General features: G+C 40.1%; 1 protein-coding gene across 1 annotated transcript; it reads right to left on the reverse strand.

Moving 5' to 3' along the window:
• Positions 1–10,131: 10,131 nt before the first annotated feature.
• Positions 10,132–14,069, reverse strand: LOC103718225 (xylan O-acetyltransferase 1-like). Its single transcript, XM_008806941.6, has 5 exons — positions 13,372–14,069; positions 13,107–13,278; positions 12,766–12,965; positions 12,516–12,671; positions 10,132–10,791 (listed from the first exon to the last, which is right to left on the reverse strand). The coding sequence occupies exons 1-5, from the start codon at positions 13,809–13,811 to the stop codon at positions 10,422–10,424; spliced, it is 1,338 nt and encodes a 445-aa protein (XP_008805163.4). The 5' UTR covers positions 13,812–14,069; the 3' UTR covers positions 10,132–10,421.
• Between the last annotated feature and the right edge of the window lie 6,358 nt (positions 14,070–20,427).

Consider the following 20,427-nt stretch of genomic DNA (forward strand, 5'->3'; position numbering starts at 1 on the left):
GTAATATAATATATCATAATATAGTAACATAATATTATATACTATAGTATAATAATATAATATAATTTGATATTATATAACATAAAATATCAATGTATTATGATATAAATGTAATATAATATTATATTTATAATGTAATACAATAATAAAGATATAAAATATTTAAATGATTATCATTATATATTAATATTTTATTAATATAATATTTTTAGGAACTAATTTTTGGGATTTTTGTTTCTTTTGTTGGGACTCCTGCAGATTTCTGTAATATAAAGAGATATTTTCTGTAATTATAATATTTTATCATGGGTATTTTGGTTCAAAAAGAAAAAATATTATAAATTAAAACAGCTTTCCAATAAATGCTAAAAATTTTTGATCACAAAGTTTGCACGCTTGCGAAAAGAAATTGCCGTCCTTTTGATAAAACTTATTTTAGTTAGTGTATATTGCATGCACCATAAGTGGAGCTTTTTCTGAGAATGATTAGTTATTGGAAGTGCCACCAAGGTGGTAGCCTAGTAGTAAGGGGGCGATAATTCCGCCCCGAGTTGCCCAAGTTCGAAACGCACGGACATCGATTAAATTCGGGGACCGAATGCCCTACGCCCAAATGGCTCGTTGACGGTTATGCTTTCCTTCCACCTGTAGCTTGGTGGTGCTAGGTGTAGCGTACTCACCTTAGTGGGGAGGGTATGAGTAAAACGGAGTCTACCCGCATCGAACATTCTCCTGGGGGGCCGGGACCCAGTGGGGTTGCTACGCGGGGGTGGATTGGTCCCTTCCTCCCCCTACCCTTTTACCTAAGCAAAAAAAAAAAAAGGTTATTGGAAGTGATCATCAAAGGATGGTTCAGCAATAAAATGGTACATCTTTCAGATTCAATTTAATTATAATTAAATCCATTTCCCCAGCATCAGGGAGGAGAGGATTCGATGCCTCAGTCCTAGCCACACTTTTAGTTGGCCAAGCACGCCGCAAAACTACGAGACTTGCATTGTGAATAACTCAAATGCATGTCGCATATCAGCATTGGGCTATTGCATTTGTGAAGCCCTGCAAATGAGTTAGGCATGGCAAGGAATGTAATTAGACCCAAGGAATGATAGAATAAAGAGCCAATATTTTTAATGTGATTATACCTTTAATAACTACTGGCCTCTCCGAGAATGCATATAAAATGATTATAATATCAATACAACAACCAAAAGAAAATTGAATATATAATAATCACGACATCATCGGCACCATAAATCAGAATGTGGTAGTAACCGGTTCTCTAGTATGCCGAGTACAAAATAATATCACATTTCATCATTTCCTTAGTATATAAAATGATGATAAAGATATACCAAGCATGATGATAAACATTAAAAGCCATATCAACCATCTGACTAAATAGTTCATTCATTGTTCTCATCTCTCTCTCTCTCTCTTTCTGAGCCCCTCCCTTGAAAGTACGTACCTCCAGTTCCACTTGCTGGATCCTATTAATAGAGTCGCATCATAATAGTAAAGAGAGAAAAAAGAAGTTTAGCAACAAGCCAGGGCAACGATGGCTTCGGAACAGGAGATGGCCAAACTCGAGAGGCAAATGAAGCTTTGTGAACAGGAGCATCCTGCTCAAGGACTGAATACTGTGTTCACTATGTCCCCTAACCTTACTGTGGCTCTTTCGTTGGTTTTACGTGTGCTGTCTCTCTTTGGCATTGTTTGTGGAGGAAAACTCGAGGAGCTTGAAGCCAAGAAGGGCAGAAAGAGATGATGGGGAAGGAGCAGCATGGGACAACAGAAGAGAACTAGGAGAAGGACGAGAAGAAGCAGCCAGGGAATGCGACGTAGGAGCACTGTGTCTTAGGAATGTCCAACCTCATGAGACATCCACCAACAGTAGTATGAGCAATCCAGTAGCAGGGAGTCTACTTGCTTTTTGACTAAGAAGGTTGTGGTCTGGTTCAATGATATGAACGTCATCTTTATATATTGCCTCATTCCTTGTGTCCTAAATCAATTGCTGAGCCTGATTTATGTTGTTAATCCTTTTCCTGTCTGTTTAAGCTTTTTAAGGTTAGTTGATATGATATCAGAGGATAGATTTGCAGCAAGATGCGAGTTCGAATTCCCCGGAACAGTCAGCCAAACTAGCATGGTAATATAGATAGCTTCATGAATTTTCCTTGATGGACTGCTATAGCTAAGTAATTTCAATCAATCCTTTCATGTAGCCTTTTTCAAGTTTGAGTTGTGCTTAATGCCAAAGTAATGGAAACCATATTTGACAAGGAAAAGATGATGTTTGCCGAATAATATATAGTGCTCACTCTATGGTAATGTAAGTTCAATTTAAAACCAGGACAGAAGAAAATTAAGATCCTTAGACCAATGCAAAGACGTCGTACTTCACAAAAAACTCGGGAAATAGAAAGCTCGGACAATGGCATGCGAGTTGAAAACTAGAAAACAATAAAAATGAAAAGGAAATGTATATGTATTTTCCATTTCCATCAGCTCATCATTAGCACTTCATTAGCATTAATATAGGTCTTTAACAGTGTTAAAAGAATAAAAGAAACAAAAAAGTGAATGTCCCCAAGAACACAAATATGAATTCAAGCATGCAGATTACACGTTAGAGTACGGAATAGAAAGATTTTATCTCATCGATCGGAGACAGACATCTGTTTAAAATTATCACATCTCCTGAAGTGGATTTCACTCAGAAGATAGACAGTACGAAACAACTGCATTCAGCATCAGGCTCATTTGAAACCGTGGTTAGCTCAAAGCAGCCAATTCAAAAAGGAAGAAGTCTCATCGGCATCGGACGTCTTCAAACTTCCAATTCTTCGATTAATCTTGGATTAAATAGCGTGCTTCCAATGCTTTTAAGAAACCAAGGAACCAGAGAGTGTGATAGATGCTACTGAAGGACCCAGAACTGGAATAGTTGCAAAACGATGCGAGCTGTAAATGGTCCTCAATGTAAGGGATTCATGATAAAAAGGAGTATACAGATGGTGACAAATGCTGTGAGAACAAGAGCTTCACCTGATAACTTACTTGATAATATTCCTAGATAGGTGCTTCAGTTACTGAAAATACAACATTGCACAAGAGCTTTATTAATGGCCAAAACATTTACGACATCCATGTATAATGTCCAGAGAAAGAACATTGATGAGGGGCAAAATGGATTGTCCTACCCCAGCGTGGGACCTGTAGGAAAAACACTCCCTCACTTTGTGAGATCACAAACTCAACCAAATATGGCCAACTAAGTGTAAGTTTATGAATACAAAGTCTATGAAAGCTAATCACCACAAATACCAATGCTAGGCAAGCAAAATGTATGGACTGATTATAAGTAGCAAAACATCAAATATATAAAAGACATACACAAGAGACACAAGATTTAATGTGGTTTGGCATATAGCCTACATCCATGGGTCATACTCCGATCAAACTTCCATTATAATAAACAAATTACAATGATTTCTACTCAAGTATCAACAAATATCACTTAAGCCAACACAATCTAAAAAAAGAAGAAAAACAAGGGTTACCTCATGAGCATGAACAAGTCAACTCCAACACAAAATCTTCCAAACAACTTGTTGGAAGAAACTACACCCTTGAAAACACAAGCTTCAATGAGTATCAATGGACATAGGAGTAGGACACACAAGCTCTTCCCAAATCCTAGCCATCTTCCCTCACAAAGAGCTCTGATTTTGGTGCTTCTGTTTTTATCTTAAAAAAACAACACCCATGCTTTAAAGTTTAGGCTTAAAATGACTTAAAGAGCCAAGGCCCAAATCACATAACAGACCACCTCATTTTGGCCAAGCAGACCTTAGCACTGAGCAGGCCAGATCTCGGACCCCTTGGCCCCTTCTCACAAATCAAGTCACTGCCATAACCTACAACAACCTTCTCTAATGATATAATGATGTCCTGAGCCTAAGCTCGGGGCACCCTGCAATGCCGACTAAGAGCCCCCCTGCAATGCCGACTAAGAGCCAAAGAGGCCCCATCGGCCGCATGTATCCACAATGACGTCCTGGGCCTAAGCTCGGGGCGCCCTGGAGTGCCGACCAAGAGCTGAAGAGGCCCCGTCGGCCGCAGGTATTCACAATGATGTCCTGGGCCTAAGCTCTGAGCTCCCTGCAGTGCCGACCAAGAGCCTAAGAGGCCTCGTCTGCGGCAGGTATCCACAATGACGTCTCGGGCCTAAGCTCAGGGCACCCTGCAGTGCCGACCAAGAGCCGAAGAGACCCCGTCGACCGCAGGTATCCACAATGACGTTCCATTTGTAGGTATCTTTGACGACGCGCCCCGACCGAAGCTCGGCGCACCAGATATCCTCGACGATGTGCCCCGACCCGAGCTCAGGGCGTCAGGTATCCTCGACGATGCGCTTCGACCCGAACTCGGGGCGCTAGGTATCCTCGACGACACCATCGACCGCAGGCAATGGCGCCCCGATCTGAGTGGGGGCGCCTTGCATAGTCAATTAAGAATCGAGGAGGTTAAGCCGACCTCAGAGTCCACCGAGCCGACCTCACCAAACATATGTTGCGGCCCCCAAGTCGGCTCGACCTCAGTGCTCACGAAGCTGACTTCGCCAAGTATATGCTACGGCCTCCAAGCGAGCCCAACTTCGCCCACGGCCGCATCCACACGTGCACCCGCGCGCGCGCCTACGCCCGCATATGTGACATTACATTACAGCTTCACCACGCCATGCTTTACTTGCTGGCCACTCCACGACACGTTGACTAGAGGCCATACCCTGCCACCTCTGTCAACGCCATGCCGTTTACAAGAACGGTCTACACCATGTGCCTCAAGCAAGCCCTGACTGCACGCCACCTAGCCAAGGCCATCTCCTTCCATGATGAGGAGGGGTCATACCTTCGCCACCTGAGCACCTCTGCGAGGACTATAAATAGCCCACATTAGATAATGCCTGAAACTTTTGGACCAACTAAAATCTACTCTAACATAAACATCTGAGGGCCCTTGCCAGAATCCACCGGCGAGGCTTTGTACAGGTACGCCGGCGCACAAGAGGTGGTATCTTTTATCGGGCCTGGCCGGCAGCTCCTCCGACTCCTTCGGCGTGGTCACCCTTAAGCCAGATTTTAACCACAACAAACATCATGAATTTTCATAGTGCAACCAACTAGGCTAAGCAATCTATGTGAAGATATGCAGTATAAGACAGTAGCAGAGCACACATGCAACCATTGGTTTGATCCAAATGCTCCATCTTGAACATCTATATTATAATTCTAATTTTCCCAGTTAAATGTGATGCATAGTTTTAAACAGCGAGCACCTTTGCTATGTTTTAACATGTATAGTGGCTGATAATGTAATAATTGCCAAATATATGTCATAACCATTATAATCATAATGGTTATCACCTGACCTTAACACTGCTCATATTGTTATATTATCTTTGTATTAGCATCTCTATGAGGGAGGCTAAGGTGGTGTTATCCAAATACGAACTACTATAGTCTAAACATCAAATATATATAAACCATTATTTTGCTATACTTATATCTATTATTTTCTGTTGAAGATTGTAAAGGCTAGCTTATAACGACGACGACACGATATGGTGACGAATAATGGGAAAAAAGAACAGGGGTTTTGGTTTTTATGGCCAAAAAGGGCTACATTCTGGGTGGATGGTATTCATAGCATGCTGAGATGCATGCAGGCAGCCCTTTGGTTGTGCATTTGGTGATTGCTGTAACATTATAATGAGTGTGATGATTGTTTCTGATGTTATGTACATGATTATATATCTAAATTTTTTATTGCAATATATAAAGAATGACCGTGAAGCAAATCCATTATTAGGTTGTGATTTGTTATTCTACTAAAATCAGTTTTTTTTTTTTCCCTTTTAACCACACTGCTGAGCAGCCCATGGATCCAACCAGGTGGTTTCATGATTGGGCTAATTTTGAAGCGATGCTGAAATTGGTCGACGCTTTTCTGTAGCATCGGATGAAATTCAAATCAAACGATGCTTTAAAGCGCGTCAGAGGAAAAAAGAGCAATAAAGCCAATCCTCTGCCTTTTTCCTCCCATATATCCGGTCAATCCTTCATCGGGCACACGGTATGTCTATTTCTTCCATGAGAATTTTGCTACTACCACATAGTGGCGAATAATGGGAAGAACAATCTGTCACTGACTATAGAGAAAGTATGACATCAACATGCAACTGTAAGTCGGATTTTGGCATCAAACATGTAGTTAGCATGGCAAGTATTAAATATTGCATTTAATGTATTGCTTAAAGTTACTATCTATGTTGACCATCATCATACTGCTTACAACTTGGAGAAATGATTCGTGCTATATCATAAACAGCAATCGATCCGCGCACACATACGCGAACACGCTCACATGTGCAAGCATGAGCATGCGCGCGCACACACAGAGAAAGAGAGAGCTGAGCCCATGATTTGTCATCTTTTCTATCAAAAATACTACTAATTTTGTAGATAATTTTTTATTCAACAAAAAAAAAATTCTAACAATGTCCTCGTATAAATATTAAAGAAGTTATGTCTAGCTATTAAACTCTCCCATGCACCTACCTTCACTAGTCTTCAATCATTTTTGCCTTTTCTCAGCTACAATATACCATCAATCATTAGAATCTTTTGGATTTGTGAATAAATGTTAAATAAAGTTTATCTCTAAAGGATTCGTATGAAGTTGAATATTACTTTTTGGAAAAGCCATGAATATTAAGATGTGCAAGTGTTGATGGAGGGGGAAAGGCATTGCCAACTCATTAACCTCAGAAAGATGGTCGATAGCTGTAATACTCATTTAATGAATGCACTCCACTTTTGCCAACTCAACGACTTGGGCATATAATTATAGATGTTTTCTTTCTTTTTGGTATGATAGGATTAAGGTGAAAAATAAAGACAGGTAGCAGGTGTTCAGAATGGATGGATTCAGCCTAGGATGAAGTTCATATAACTAGAGCTATCAATGGCTAGACCAGCCCACGCGGCTTGAAATCCTGGGCCAAGCCCTCCTTTTTCATCCAAAACGCAATTGAACCTAATACTAGAAGCCCACAATTGCTTGGGCTAGTTTCAGGCTGAATATGTTACACTAACATGTAACGGCATGCAAGATTGATGCCCATTGTAATTTATCCTTGTTCTGCTCTGATGATTTCCAAGTTCCTATAAAGATGAAGCTTTTCTTGTAGGTCGGATAGATCAAACATGTTATAGTTTTTTTTTTTTTTGGACTCTACCAACTATTTTTCTTCTAAGTTTTAATAATGTGATTTCAAGCTGCATCCATCCATTCTAAAAGCCCTAGTTATATGAATTTCATCCTAAGCTGCATCCATCCATTCTGAACTCCTGCTATCTGTCCTTAATTTTCCCATTAATCCTATTATACTAAAAAGAAAGAAAACATCCATAATTATATGCCCAAGTGGTCGAGTTGGCAAAAGTGGAGTGCATTCATTAAATGTGGATTGCAGCTATGAATACTTTAGTCATGCACCTTGAGTATATGTAGAAAATAGAAATTTAAATAATAATAATTTTTTAATATACTTGAAATTTATTTTGATAAAATAATTTGAAAATCTAAACTCTATATCAAGCAGGATATTAATCTTCTTTGATGATTTTTTTTTTTCAAAAAAAAAATTTCTTTAGTAGACGAGCCGCCGGTGAGGACGAAGACGCGCCAGAGCTTGATCCCTCAATGGCCGCCCTAACCTCGGCTTCGAAGACAAGAAAGTGGAGATCCTGAGGCCACCATCTAGCATCTAGCATCTAAGAAGGAAAAAAAGTGAGGAATGGAAGTAAAAGAAGAGAAAAAGAATGGAAAAACCTTCTGAGAAGTATCTAGCATTTGAACCGAGACCCGCCATCCACGAGCACCACCGGATCTCCGCCCAACTTGCCAGGTCCGTCCTGCGATCGGATCTAAGAAAAGACTTAGACCTAGATTTAGGGCAAGAGGGAAGAGGTCGACGAGATGGGGATGATCGAAAGAAATTTTTTTTGCTCTAAGAAGAGAAACCGGATATCCATCTCCGTCGGCTGTAGAGCTCTACCTCTGTCGGGAGTGGCGGAGGCCGGGGTCCTCATAGCGTCGGCGGAAGCGAAACAGAGCACGCCGATCGGGGCTGTAGATTGATGTCGGTGTCGGAAGATTTGTCACCGGAACTCTCTCAAAACCCTAGATATCGCTCCAACGACGCCTTAAAGAGAGGAGAAGGAGAAGGAGGAGGAGGCTTACCTTAGACGAGGGCGAGGTTGACGGCAGTGGGGAAGCGGAATGGAGCACGCCGATCGGGGATGTGGATTGATATCGGCGCCGAAAGATTTGTCGCCAGAACTCTTCCAAAATCCTAGATATCGCTCCGACGACACTTTAAAAAGATGAAGAGGAGGAGGAGGCTTACCTTAGATGAGGGCAAGGTCGACGGCGGTGGGGAAGCCGAATGGAGCACGCCAATCAGGGCTGTGGATTGATGTCGGCGCCGGAAGATTTGTCATCAAAACTCCCCCAAAACCTTAGATATCACTCCGATGACGCTTAAAAAGAGGAGGAGGAGGCTCACCTTAGACGAGGGCGAGGTCGATGGCGGCAGGGAAGCAGAACGGAACGCGCCGATCGGGGCTGTGGATTGATGTCGGTGCCGGAAGATTTGTCGCTGGAACTCCCCCAAAACCCTAGATATCGCTCTGACAACGCTTAAAAAGAGGAGGAGGAGGAGGAGGCTTACCTTAGATGAGGGCAAGGTCGAAGGCGGTGGGGAAGCGAAACGGAACACGCCGATCGAGGCTGTGGATTGATGTCGATGCCGAAAGATTTGTCGCTGGAACTCCTCCAAAATCCTAAATATCGCTCCGACGACGCTTTAAAAAGAGGAGGAGGAGGAGGAGGAGACTTATCTTAGACGAGGGCAAGGTCGACGACGGTGGGGAAGCGGAACGGAGCACGCCGATCGGGGCTGTGGATTGATGTCGGCGCCGGAAGATTTGTCATCGAAACTCCCCCAAAATTCTAGATATCGCTTAAAAGAGGAGGAGGAGGAGGCTTACCTTAGACGAGGGCGAGATCGACGGCGGCAGGGAAGCGAAACGGAGCACGCCGATCGAGGCTGTGGATTGATATCGGTGCCGGAGGGAGGAGGAGAGGAGAGGAGATGAGAGGTGGTGAATGAGAGATTGATGAAGGAGAGAAGAGGAGAGATTGATGTCAGCGCAGAGGCAGCTAGGGCATCGATCGAGATTGAGAAGAGGGGTGACGATGCTTTTAAGCATTGTCGATTCTCAAGATTTACCGATGTTTTTTAGAAGCGTCGACAAGGTTTGATGTTGGACCAAATTTTTTCGACGCTTTCTCGTAGCGTCGGAAAAAAAAGTATCGGATTTTCTGTAGTGGTAACAGCTTCAAAAGAATTTTGACGTTATTGAAATTTTGGGTACCACGATGAATGCATGTTGACAAGCTAGAGAAAAGATCAGCAAGCTGTCGATCTTTTGCAGAGATACGTCAAATAATATAATTTGCCGAATTTTTAGAGCCATTGAGTTTAATAAGTCAACAGTAAGGGATAATCCAAAAGTCTGGTTTCCGTATTTTTGGTGCTTATAAGCTTATCATTTATATCTTATCTTTTTTAAAAAAACTTCTATATAAGCGTGACATCTACCGATTGTTTTGCTAGTTTTTTTCATTTAGTATTGGAGTTTTATAAATAGGGTATTGGCAACAACAATATTAAAATTTATTCTTTTTGAGTTCTATTTTCCTCTTTGCCTTCCAAGAAAATAGTGTTCTTCTTCTCTATTCTGGAGATGGCAGCTTGTCACTTTTTGTCTTTTACTATAAAACCATGCAACCCAAACTCTCACCCAACTTGTTGTGATCGATAATTACAAATGAAGATTTCCATCTGTTCTCCAACAAAAAAAAAAGAAAAAGAAAAATTGTTTTCATTTCTATTTTTACTTTATTTATTAAATTCTGCGAGTCACCTCATTTCTGGGATATACTTGTAACTTCAGCTGCAGAGGATCTGCATCCAGGAAACTTCAACTCTCTCTTGTATCCTTCTCATGCCTTCTTTCCTTTAATTATTCTTTCCACACTATCAAATCAATATACAATTCATCCGGACTCAAAAATCACCACGTTCTTGCCAACCTATGGTTTACAAGTCAACTAACCGCGTGCCAGCTCCTAGAAATCAAAAGAAATTTTTTTCAAAAAAAAACAACCAAAACCCTCCTTGCTCCAGCTGTTCTCCACCTCCTCCTCCAACACTGACTCAAAAACCAAACTAATCAAAAAAGCAAAAAAAGAAGCCCAAAATTAAATGGGAGGCGTGCATCGATCGGTCACCGGTGGTTCTTGGCGGCGACCGCTAGGAGACGGGCGTAGAGGAGCTCGTTCCAGGTGTCCGGGAGCCCAGGGAGGCACCAGTGGATGCAGTCGGCGTAGGTACGGGGGTCGGCCTTCTGCTCCGGCGTCAGCAGCTCGCCCTGCCGCACCGTGTACACGGACGTGTGCGCATCCTTCCGGTACTGCGACAGCGCCGTGATGTCGATGAAGGTGACGGCAACTCGCCCCGTCGACCGAGTCATGTTCGCCGCCATCCCATGCATTTCCCGGTCCGTGCCCAGCTCCAGCGGCCGGCCCGTCCAGTTCAGCAACGGCAGCGTCTCCTTGGCGCACTTCACTCCCTCTGGGTTCCCCCAGTCCTCACTCCTATACATTTAATTTAATCACCATCCCAACTAATCAAAGTTCATATAATACAAAAACTTTATTTAATTAATACCTACAGCAAGAACACCATCGATCCTATTCATAGCAGATCTCATATATACAAAAAAATAATAGCTAGCCAGCTTCGAATAATGCCAATGAAAAACAAAGATAAAAAAAAAAACAGTAGAGTTCAATCCAAAGCAAGGTGGTGATTTATTCCTGGCATAAATAATATCGAGGAGTTGCTGGCCTGATAAGAGGACATGGCAGAAAGAAATGGCTAGCTTCCATATAATGCCAATGGAAAAAAATTATAAAAAGTAGATTCCAAAGTGTGGTGACGTTGTCGGCAACGTGGTGGCTTATTTCTTCATAGAAATAATATTGACGACATACAAACGATGAAATATCTAAGACAAGGATATAAAATTTAAGATGATACTAAAGCTATCCCATCGCTATAGAAACTAGTGGGAGCAGTTAACCGAACCCGGGGGGGTGCCAGATTGCTAGCTTCAATCATGCAACCAAAGATTTATGAAGGTACCCGCTTAATTCCAAAATGTCAACTGTCAATATTGAATGGTAGTGATTTAGTTTGTCGACGGAATCTGAATAATGACATGTGAAATGATGTTGTTCTATTAGAATGAGAAGAAAGAAAAGGAGAGAGAGGAGTTTTCTAGGTGAGAAAGCTACATTAATTACAATCTACATGGCTGAATATATATTCGGGTAAAAAAAAAAATTACTGTGGTTCCATAAAATCAGATTTTACAATCCCAATGTTGTACCAAACTTGAACATGCGCAAAGACGAAATATTATTACTATATTATTTACATACAAAATTATTGTGAAAATATGCAATCTATTTGAAGACGGGCAATGTGAATGAGATTATCTAGTTGAAATCTTACTTGGATTGCCTGCATGAAAGTTAACAGTCAAAAAATTGATCTAACTCAGAATTTAAATTATCTAAGTCAATAACTCAGCGGACATACAAGATCCCTTGTGAACTTTACTCGTCTAAACTATATTTTCTAAACAAATTTGTACAGCAGGCTAGTAATTATAGATATTTCTTTTTTTATATAATTTATATCGTTTGATCGGTCTCGTGCATTTTTATAGCTGTAACAAAATTTTCTCATAAAACCAGTGAGTTAAAATAATGAGTGTCACATCGAGTAGCTTTCTGTGATTTTGGACGCTGTATAGCACCGTATGACGAGGGAACAAGCATATGGTCGTTAGGTAATTGCGTGCCAATAGTACTGCATGACAGCTAGGCTAGCACTGGACCAGCACTAATCAATGTGACACCTATTTATGAGGCCAGTTATATAAATTGCTCACGTACTATCTCAAATGACTTTCAGTTAATTTTTAGTCTATAAAGAACCTTAATTTGTTGTTGTTAATGTAATGACATAAGCTAATACCTAAGCAAAATCACATCAATGCACGACCTGATTTTTATAATTTTCGATCCCTCGTCATATATTCTAGAAGGTAAATTATGCTATAGTGTTTATTACTTAGTCTTTTCCCTTGTAGACCTAAGTAAAAATACCATATATATGCATGAAGCTAGTCAATCGCAGGCTCATGATGAAATGGTTAACAAAATTAAAGACACGGCATGGTAAACCTACGAGTGACTTAACTTGTTGCAGGATGAAAAGGTTGACAGAATTAAAGATAGCAGTTGTTCACCTAAAATGATTAGGAGACATGCTCATGAAGTACACCGAAGTCCGGTTGGGATCCACGTTCTCATCCACCCATTTGGACCACGTTTTCAGAACTTGTCGATATGCATCTGCCCTCACGATCTCTTCGTAATCCGTCCAGTCTTTAGCCTTCTTCCGCCTGGGACACAGTTTAATGCTTGCAATAAGCTCATCCACAATTAAGTGAGATCGCTTATTCTACCCTTAGTAACAAATTCTACCAAACTACTCACAGGACTTTAAACTTGGCCGTGTTCATCCACCAAATGTAGGTGTTGAAGACCAGGTAGTCCACCCCCTTCCAGTGCTCCCCATGCCTCGCAATCGAATCGGCCTTCACGATCCTCTCCGGAATGCTGTGGATCAACGGATCGTCGGAGTTCGATTCCACGAGGAACGGCGCCCAGTAGAACTCCACCGTAGCATTGTATTCCTTCATACATGATACATATATACCAAAACTCAGCATAAATTTTAATGCAACCATTAGTATTGTAGGTAGCCACATTAAGTGAAACGATTGGCAAATGAGGTTTGATGGTTAATTTCAATGTCAAATTTTGGGCGGTAGTACCTTGGCATAGAATATATTACGGGGGCCATCGATGCTGAGCCTTTTCTTGCCCTTGGGGACCACGGACTGGACCAGGCAAACCATGGATTCCCACTGGTTCCGGTTCAACGAGTCCCCCACAAACATCAAACGTTTTCCTCTTAGCCTCTTTAACAGTAGCCTCGCATCGAACCTGGACCAAATTTCCAGAAGCCATCAGCATAATTAGGTGATCAAGAAATGCTATCATTGGAACATAATTATAGAAGAATAGGAAGTCGCGCACTTGGGCAAAGAGCAGTCCCTAGGCTGCCACCTCCACTTCTGGTACGTGTCGTTCCGCCGGCCGTTCTGCATGCAGGTGACCTGCTTGGTGAGGAACTCACACTGCTCCTCATGGTATAGTGGGTATGTCACGTCGTCGTAGACCCACTCGCCGGTGGATAAATCGCATGTCTCCGGCACCGTTATTACCGTGTCTTCGGCGACGGCGTCGGTGTTGCGGCCGTCATGCTGGTCGTCGGAGAGGAGTTGGGGGAGGACGTCTAATGATCTGAACCGGCCGAAGGAAAATTCGGCGAGGGACCAGATGTCCCCGCTGTACATGACCACAGCAAAGAGGAAGATGGAGAGGACGACGACAAAGATCGGGAGGCTGCCGCTCTTCCGGACATGTTTGAAGGACTCCGGCGGGCCGAGGGGCGATTTCCGGCGAGGGGTGTGCATAGGGCCAGGGGAATTTTGGGTGTTTGGGGGAGGAGGAGGAGGAGGAGGGGGAGGAGGAGGAGGAGGGGAAGAAAGGTTGAGGGGTTGGAAAGATTAGCGGTGTTCTTCTATTTGTTTTTTCTTGTTTTGTTTTTTGCTTGGTCTATGTATTTGGTGAGAGGACGCTTTCTGAAGAATTTTCTTCAGTTTTGTTTGAATAGAGACGTCTTCCTTTTTCTTTACCAAGACCCTAAGACCCTCTTAAAGATGGAAACTACAAGAAGGAAACCGTTCGATGAAGTAGGAGACTGGGAAGGTCATGTGGGTCACATGGAAGGTTTTCAAAGGGCGTTGGTTTTTATTAGTATTATATCGACAAGTAGTAGCACGTCATATGTTTGAACATTTTGTGTTTACTTTGGGTAAGTAGTTTTCACAAGTGGTCCTTCATCCGACATTCATTAATTCGTCAGTTCTCACCCTGCTCTCCCATGGCGAAAATAGAAATAAAAACTCAAAAATGGCGTACATGGAAATTTCCATGTTTACTGTACTAAATCTCTATATATGCACCAAGCCTGGATAAGCATTTGTGTTCAGAGATACTATTTGATTCTTATCTCAAACTTAAAGAATAACTTTATAGTATTGGCATCGTACATTGAGAGATGTTGATCTATTTTTTAAAAAAAACTGGCTCACATTAGAATAATTTGTGAATAGTTGCACATTGAAGATACATAAATTTTTTAAATTATTTATTAGATTATTTAGCTTAGCTTGTTGAATAGTTTAATAGATTTACTTATATACCACGACTTTTTATAATTTATTATTATTATTATTATTATTATTATAAATTTTTTATTAGTAGTTTCCCTCAACACAACTTTTTTAATAAAAATCGGGTAGCTTTGCTTCCCTCTTCGTATAAAAATAAAAATAAAAATGATAATAATAAAAAAAAAAGTCTCTGCGCAGATTTTTACAACTCGGTTGCATGAAACCTTTACAATTAGCTAACGTGGCAGATTTTTATTCGGCATGAAACTTGAAATATGTTGTTGAGTGGGTGTACCAATCAGGTCGATCGATTAGAAAAGTCAACAGGTCTTTATATTAATGACTTGGATGTCAATCCCAATGCCATCTCGATTTCAATCAAGTTACCATCCTAGTTACTATGAGAAAAGAAGTTAGGGAATGCTGGTTTAACCGTGCATCCTTTTAGAAATAAAGCTGATATGCTACTTTCTAATTTTATTGCCATGATTGTACCGTACCTGTCCAAATACCTCGCTAGATTCTCTACCTCTCTATATTTTAGCATCTCACACCTTCCTTTTGACGTATTGACCATTTTGTGTGACCGACACTAATTCATGCAAATTTAGGCATCATCAAATTTAATTCTAAAAGAGTTTATGTGAAAATAGAATTAGGTTGGTGGAATTAAGTTGACTCAAAAATTTATTGATTTGAATTCAACCTATTTTTAAAGAGATTAAAAATCCATATCCAAACCCAACTGTTTTTATTAAATAGGTAACATGATTTATGGTACATAACTTGTTTGATAAATAAATTAAACGAGTCTCAATAGATTAAACAAATTAAGCATGTATTAAAAGGGTTATAACTATTTGACTCTGACCCACCCTACGATTAATAATTCAAAATAGATTAACTAGATTAGGACTCTAAATCTGGATCGACCCTATTTAATAATCAAGTAAAATCGAATCAACCCGGTTATAATTGAACTCATTTGCATAAAACTGAAACCTATTTAAACAGTTTGTTTATGAATCGTTTAATGGATTGACTACTGAGCACCTTGCTAGTTTGCTAGAATGGTTACTTATAATTGGAAACGATGAGATCTTTTGGCATATACTTGCCATGTGCCTAAGGTGAAGGAATCCACTTTCTTTGACTGATCATCGCATAGACGATCCATAATTATATTGAGGTGTGTGATTCGTGTTACAATTTGCAAAGAGGAGTCTCCACTCTCCACATGGTATTTTAAAACTTTGCTACCTGAATTGGATGACCAGATATAGTTTAACATTAAGAATACTTTTGGATGAAGACCTCAAGTCCAAATCAATTTGCTAACCACTCCACTGAGGATTGGTGGAGAATATGTTGAGATCTCGTAATCAGAAGAAACTCAGTATCTGAAGTTGGACGGATTCCGATTTACTTTAAATAACTAGATAACAATAGAAATTATATAGGGAAAAAAAAAATCATGTGAATGGAAGACGTACGTAAGAAGGCTTTTGAAATAAACAGCAAACATTGACAAAACGGTGCAGCCGGGGGAGAAAACTTGAACAAAATAATTCCCATGTTGAATGGCTGGTCCCATGTTGAATCTTTACTTTGTAATAGATTCACGTCAATCTTAGCTGTCTCAGCCCAATCAAAGTTTTGGAGCCAACTGTTGATGACGAATAGAAAACAAGAAATGGTCAAGAAACCATTAAAATGTTCACCAAAGTAAACTGGTAAAATCTTATAAAACCATGACGTACGCCATTATTTGAATCAGCAAGTTGTTCTTAAAGATTCCACTTACTTTGTTTCTATCTATCCTCAGACGAGTGACTCTATACATCTTATACACGTCAACACCTTCATTTTCCAATCCCATGTGTTTCAAACGTGGATCTTCATGACCGCAGAATTAAGAAAGATATCAGCATTCGAGCCCCTCCGCTATACCAGCCAAGGGCTCTTAGATGGTTAAATCTCTTTCCCACTTCCTTTCTAAGCTTGCTCTCTTTTTTATTCCTTTTTGTTTGTTTCTTCTTTTTTTTTGTTGTTGTCGTCGTCGTTGTTACGCCACCTAAGGGCAACCATTAAATAGCTTGGTCTTTTGCACCTTGAGGAGATTTTTGCGTTCAAGATTGTCTAATTCCATGCGAGCCAGGTTGCATGGCTCAACGTAGCATGATTCGGGCATGATCCAATTGCTGCCGATTTGGATTTGGTGCAATTTTGACCAATAAGATAGATACTGCTGATGTCCTCTCAAAATAAATAAATTAATAAATACTGCGTAAGTCTACGCAGCTGATCTAAACAACTAAACTAATTAGAGATTAAATCAGATGGCCCGAACCAAAAGATCTTGCTGATATAAAATTATGTTTCTTTGCCTTGCAGAGAAGTCATCTCTTTCTTCTCTTGAGATTAGACACCTCACTTTATCCAAATCTTTTCAGTTCCATATTCCCATGTCCAAGTACTCTCTTTGCTGACTTGGAAAGTGTCCTCAAAGTAGTTGGGTACTTGGATTTTCAGTTTCCCCCCCAGCAAACTGGTGGTTAGATTGGGAGGGCCTGCAGGACCGGACTCCACTATCGGAAGTGATATTGTAAAGAATAAGGAATAGCTTGTCCTTACCTATAATGCATGCCATGGAATTGTGTGCCCACAATGTCCACACTCATGGATTGGTACTTAGCTCACAAGCCCGGCCATGTTTCAGAGGGAAGGATTTCCCTTGAAGGAAGAGCAATGCCAACTAAGTTGAGGCCTTTTGGCTACTAAAGGGAAAACCTTGAAGTGGTCCTCATCTAACTCTTGTCCTTTACAATTCAATTTAGGTCCAGCTATAAATCCGGACGATAGACTCGGATTAACTCTGAAGACAAGAGGATGTAAGCTAGTGTAGTTAGCAAAGTTACTGGAGGATGGTGTCAGCGACCTGGTTTGAAGTGCCTTCCTTACCTAATTTTGGCTAGGTTTCCTCTCTTTCTAGTTATTGAAAAGTGTAATTTTGAATAAAGAACAAAAACAAAAAACAAAAAACATAATGCTAAAGGCTCATGCATCCAATCTGACCTTGTCAAATATGGATGCAATGATCTATCAAGGTAATGTATGTGCCCATATCGAGGTTAAAGATATAATGATTTTTTCGGTAAACAAAGATATAAAGGTTGACTGCATGCTAGTTCATGCTAGATGCACGTCTTGCATTTAAGCCGAAACCCTTTGCTTGAAGCAACTGCTATTGTGATAGTGAGTTAGGAATTAATGTCACTAAAGTATGTTATACATACATACATAGGATCAGGATTAAGTTATATCTAGTGTAGGTCTTACATATACACCGAAACTTATATAATTTCAATATTCTAATTTATGCATCCAGTGATCAAAAAAATATATTTTAATTTATGGTACAGAACCACAAGATGCCAAAGTTTAATGACTAGGTCATGTAAAACAAAAAGAGTATGTTCGAAGTCATTAGCCATGGATCTACGGTTCGGAATTAGATCATGCGTGTAAATCTAGTAGTATCCATCATTTCTTGGAAGAAATTTCGCATGTGTATGCATTTGCTATAATAAAACTCTATTACGATTTTAGAAAATTCACCCCTTTTTTTTTGGATTTGAATTTTCGAGGACCCTACCGTGTTCATCCATGTCCGGTTGGACTTCATCTTTTTAATGTCGTTTGAGAAGCCCAGATGGGCAAAGGCTGTAAGGCTTCAATAGGAGGCCTGCACCCAACATAGTCATAGCTCTGCTCTCATGGTCTGACCTGAATTAGCCTTAAAAAACAAAGAAGAATCATTTATGCCGTGTTTGACTTCCCATTTTGCATTCTTTGAGGTCCATCAAGCATCTAGAAATAATCTCTATTCAGGAAACTTTCATTGGAAAGTTCTCCATATTGAAGTGCTTCACATTTTATTAGAAAAGTGGGACAACTCTCAGGAACAAAAAGGGTAGGATTAGGACCCTCTTTTAAGTGTTTGATCCATGGGAGGTGTCCCCTAAGGTGGGATAGGTGGACATGATTTTCCTGAGCTAACAATGATTGTATATAATTTGAAGCCACACTTAAAACCCTAATGAACCTGCGTCGCAAGTTCATTATTAGATCCTTTTTCAGTCGCTCCAAAATCCTAAAGCTTAAAGCCAACCAAGGATCAAAGCGAATACCTTTTAAGCCTCATAACTCTAATTTAATCCTGGTTTGCTCGTTGTGTGAACAAACTGTCAAGTGGGGATTTTGATCCTACCTATTTTCGCTAGTCTCTACCTTTTGAATAGTCCCTAATGATCTATGACTGAACTTGTTTGTTAAAATTTTTCTTTAGAGCTTGTTTGAGAATTCTACCAGGATTAGGATGGATTTCTTGTTAGATTCATATTTTGGGCAGCCTATTTAAATATGACCCATATCAATACAAAGGGAAGGATTTGGAGGGAAGAAAATGAGACGTCTGATTAAACGTGATAATAACGTTTTGCCATCTTTGGACTTAGGTTTGAGACATGAGATTTAATTAGAACGGGGAGACTCCGAGCCAAAAATTAAAACCATTCCACCATGAATCAAAGCATTGAACAAAATCTTAACCAAAACAAGCTTCTAGCACCTAAGTATAGAGAAAACGCGAACCACCATATCAAGATTATCAAGATGGAGATGAACAAGCTGAGCTTATCAAGATTTAGATTTAGATCGTCTGGATCACTTCAAGGTTAGTACAAACAATGACAACCAATTTGGAGGATCATACATAAGGTTAGTGCAAACAATGGAAAAAAAAAAGGAAAAGAAAAAGGTAATAATTACACTGTCATGTACCGAGGTAAAAGTCAAGAGACAACGGATATGTTCCCTAAATAAGTTTTCTTCGTATTCCTCCAAAGTTTTCCCCTCCTCAACTATTCATATGTGCCTCCACCTTTGGGAGTAAAATATATTTCCTCACGGCTCTTCGAACAAATAATTAACATTTCCATTTCTTATGACTCGAGTATATGTTTTTTCAGAAGAGAGTAAATTTTTTTCTTTATCATTTTATAAAGACCAGATATATAGTACTAAATGGAACTTTTTTTTGTTTGTTTGATGGAAAGGATTCTAAGGAGCTATGAGCTCGATAAGACACCCAATTTATTAACAGAAAAGCATGTATATCGGCGTAAAAGAAGGATTAAAAAAGAAGAAAAGGAGTCTGAGAAAAAGGAAGTATAAGGGACAGTAACTGCAGAAGTGAAAACAGAAATCTCTAAACCGAAGGGAAGAAAATAAGTCTATGGAACCCTTTACTCTTTTTTTTGAATGATAAGGGAGGCAAGATGCCACCCAGCTTTTATTACTAAATGAAGCTTATGTATAAGAGTTTATGTATGAAGGTAGCAGCAGTGGTATTGAAACCTGCTGTACAAAATAAAAAAACAACAACATAATTTCAGAATAGAACTACGGAAACCTGCTATGTAAGAAGTTTAAGCTGCTGTCCAAAGAAAACAGAGATAATGGAGCAGATACATGGTGTGAAACAAGAGATTAGAACCAGTCGAATAAGATGAGTTCAGACAACGACAGCTAAGAATAAGCTCCAAACAGAGTACTTCAGCTAAGAATAAGCTCCGAACAGATCATCTTCCTAACTGCAAGGGATGAACGAGAAATTAAACATCAACCAAAGTAGTATCTATCCTCTTGATTTTTTACCAAATTGAAGTAAAGGCCGAGAGTTTACTGGTACACTAATAAATACACAAAGGGGTAGGAAAAGATGCACCAAGAGTGCAACAGTAAGATCAAAGAGACCCATCCGACATATCAATGGGGCCAAATAGTTTGCAAG

The sequence above is a fragment of the Phoenix dactylifera genome, chromosome 8 (assembly GCF_051530095.1).
Source record: "Phoenix dactylifera cultivar Ajwa chromosome 8, Ajwa_hap1_PhDact_Kaust_v1.1, whole genome shotgun sequence".
NCBI lineage: Eukaryota > Viridiplantae > Streptophyta > Magnoliopsida > Arecales > Arecaceae > Phoenix > Phoenix dactylifera.

Coding starts and splice junctions, on each gene's coding strand:
- LOC103718225 (XM_008806941.6), bottom strand. CDS start 13,811: ATGCACACCCCTCGCCGGAAATCGCCCCTCGGCCCGCCGGAGTCCTTC. Junction 13,279..13,371: donor AGGGACTGCTCTTTGCCCAA/GTGCGCGACTTC, acceptor AATTTGGTCCAG/GTTCGATGCGAGGCTACTGT. Junction 12,672..12,765: donor ACGGCCAAGTTTAAAGTCCT/GTGAGTAGTTTG, acceptor ACTGTGTCCCAG/GCGGAAGAAGGCTAAAGACT.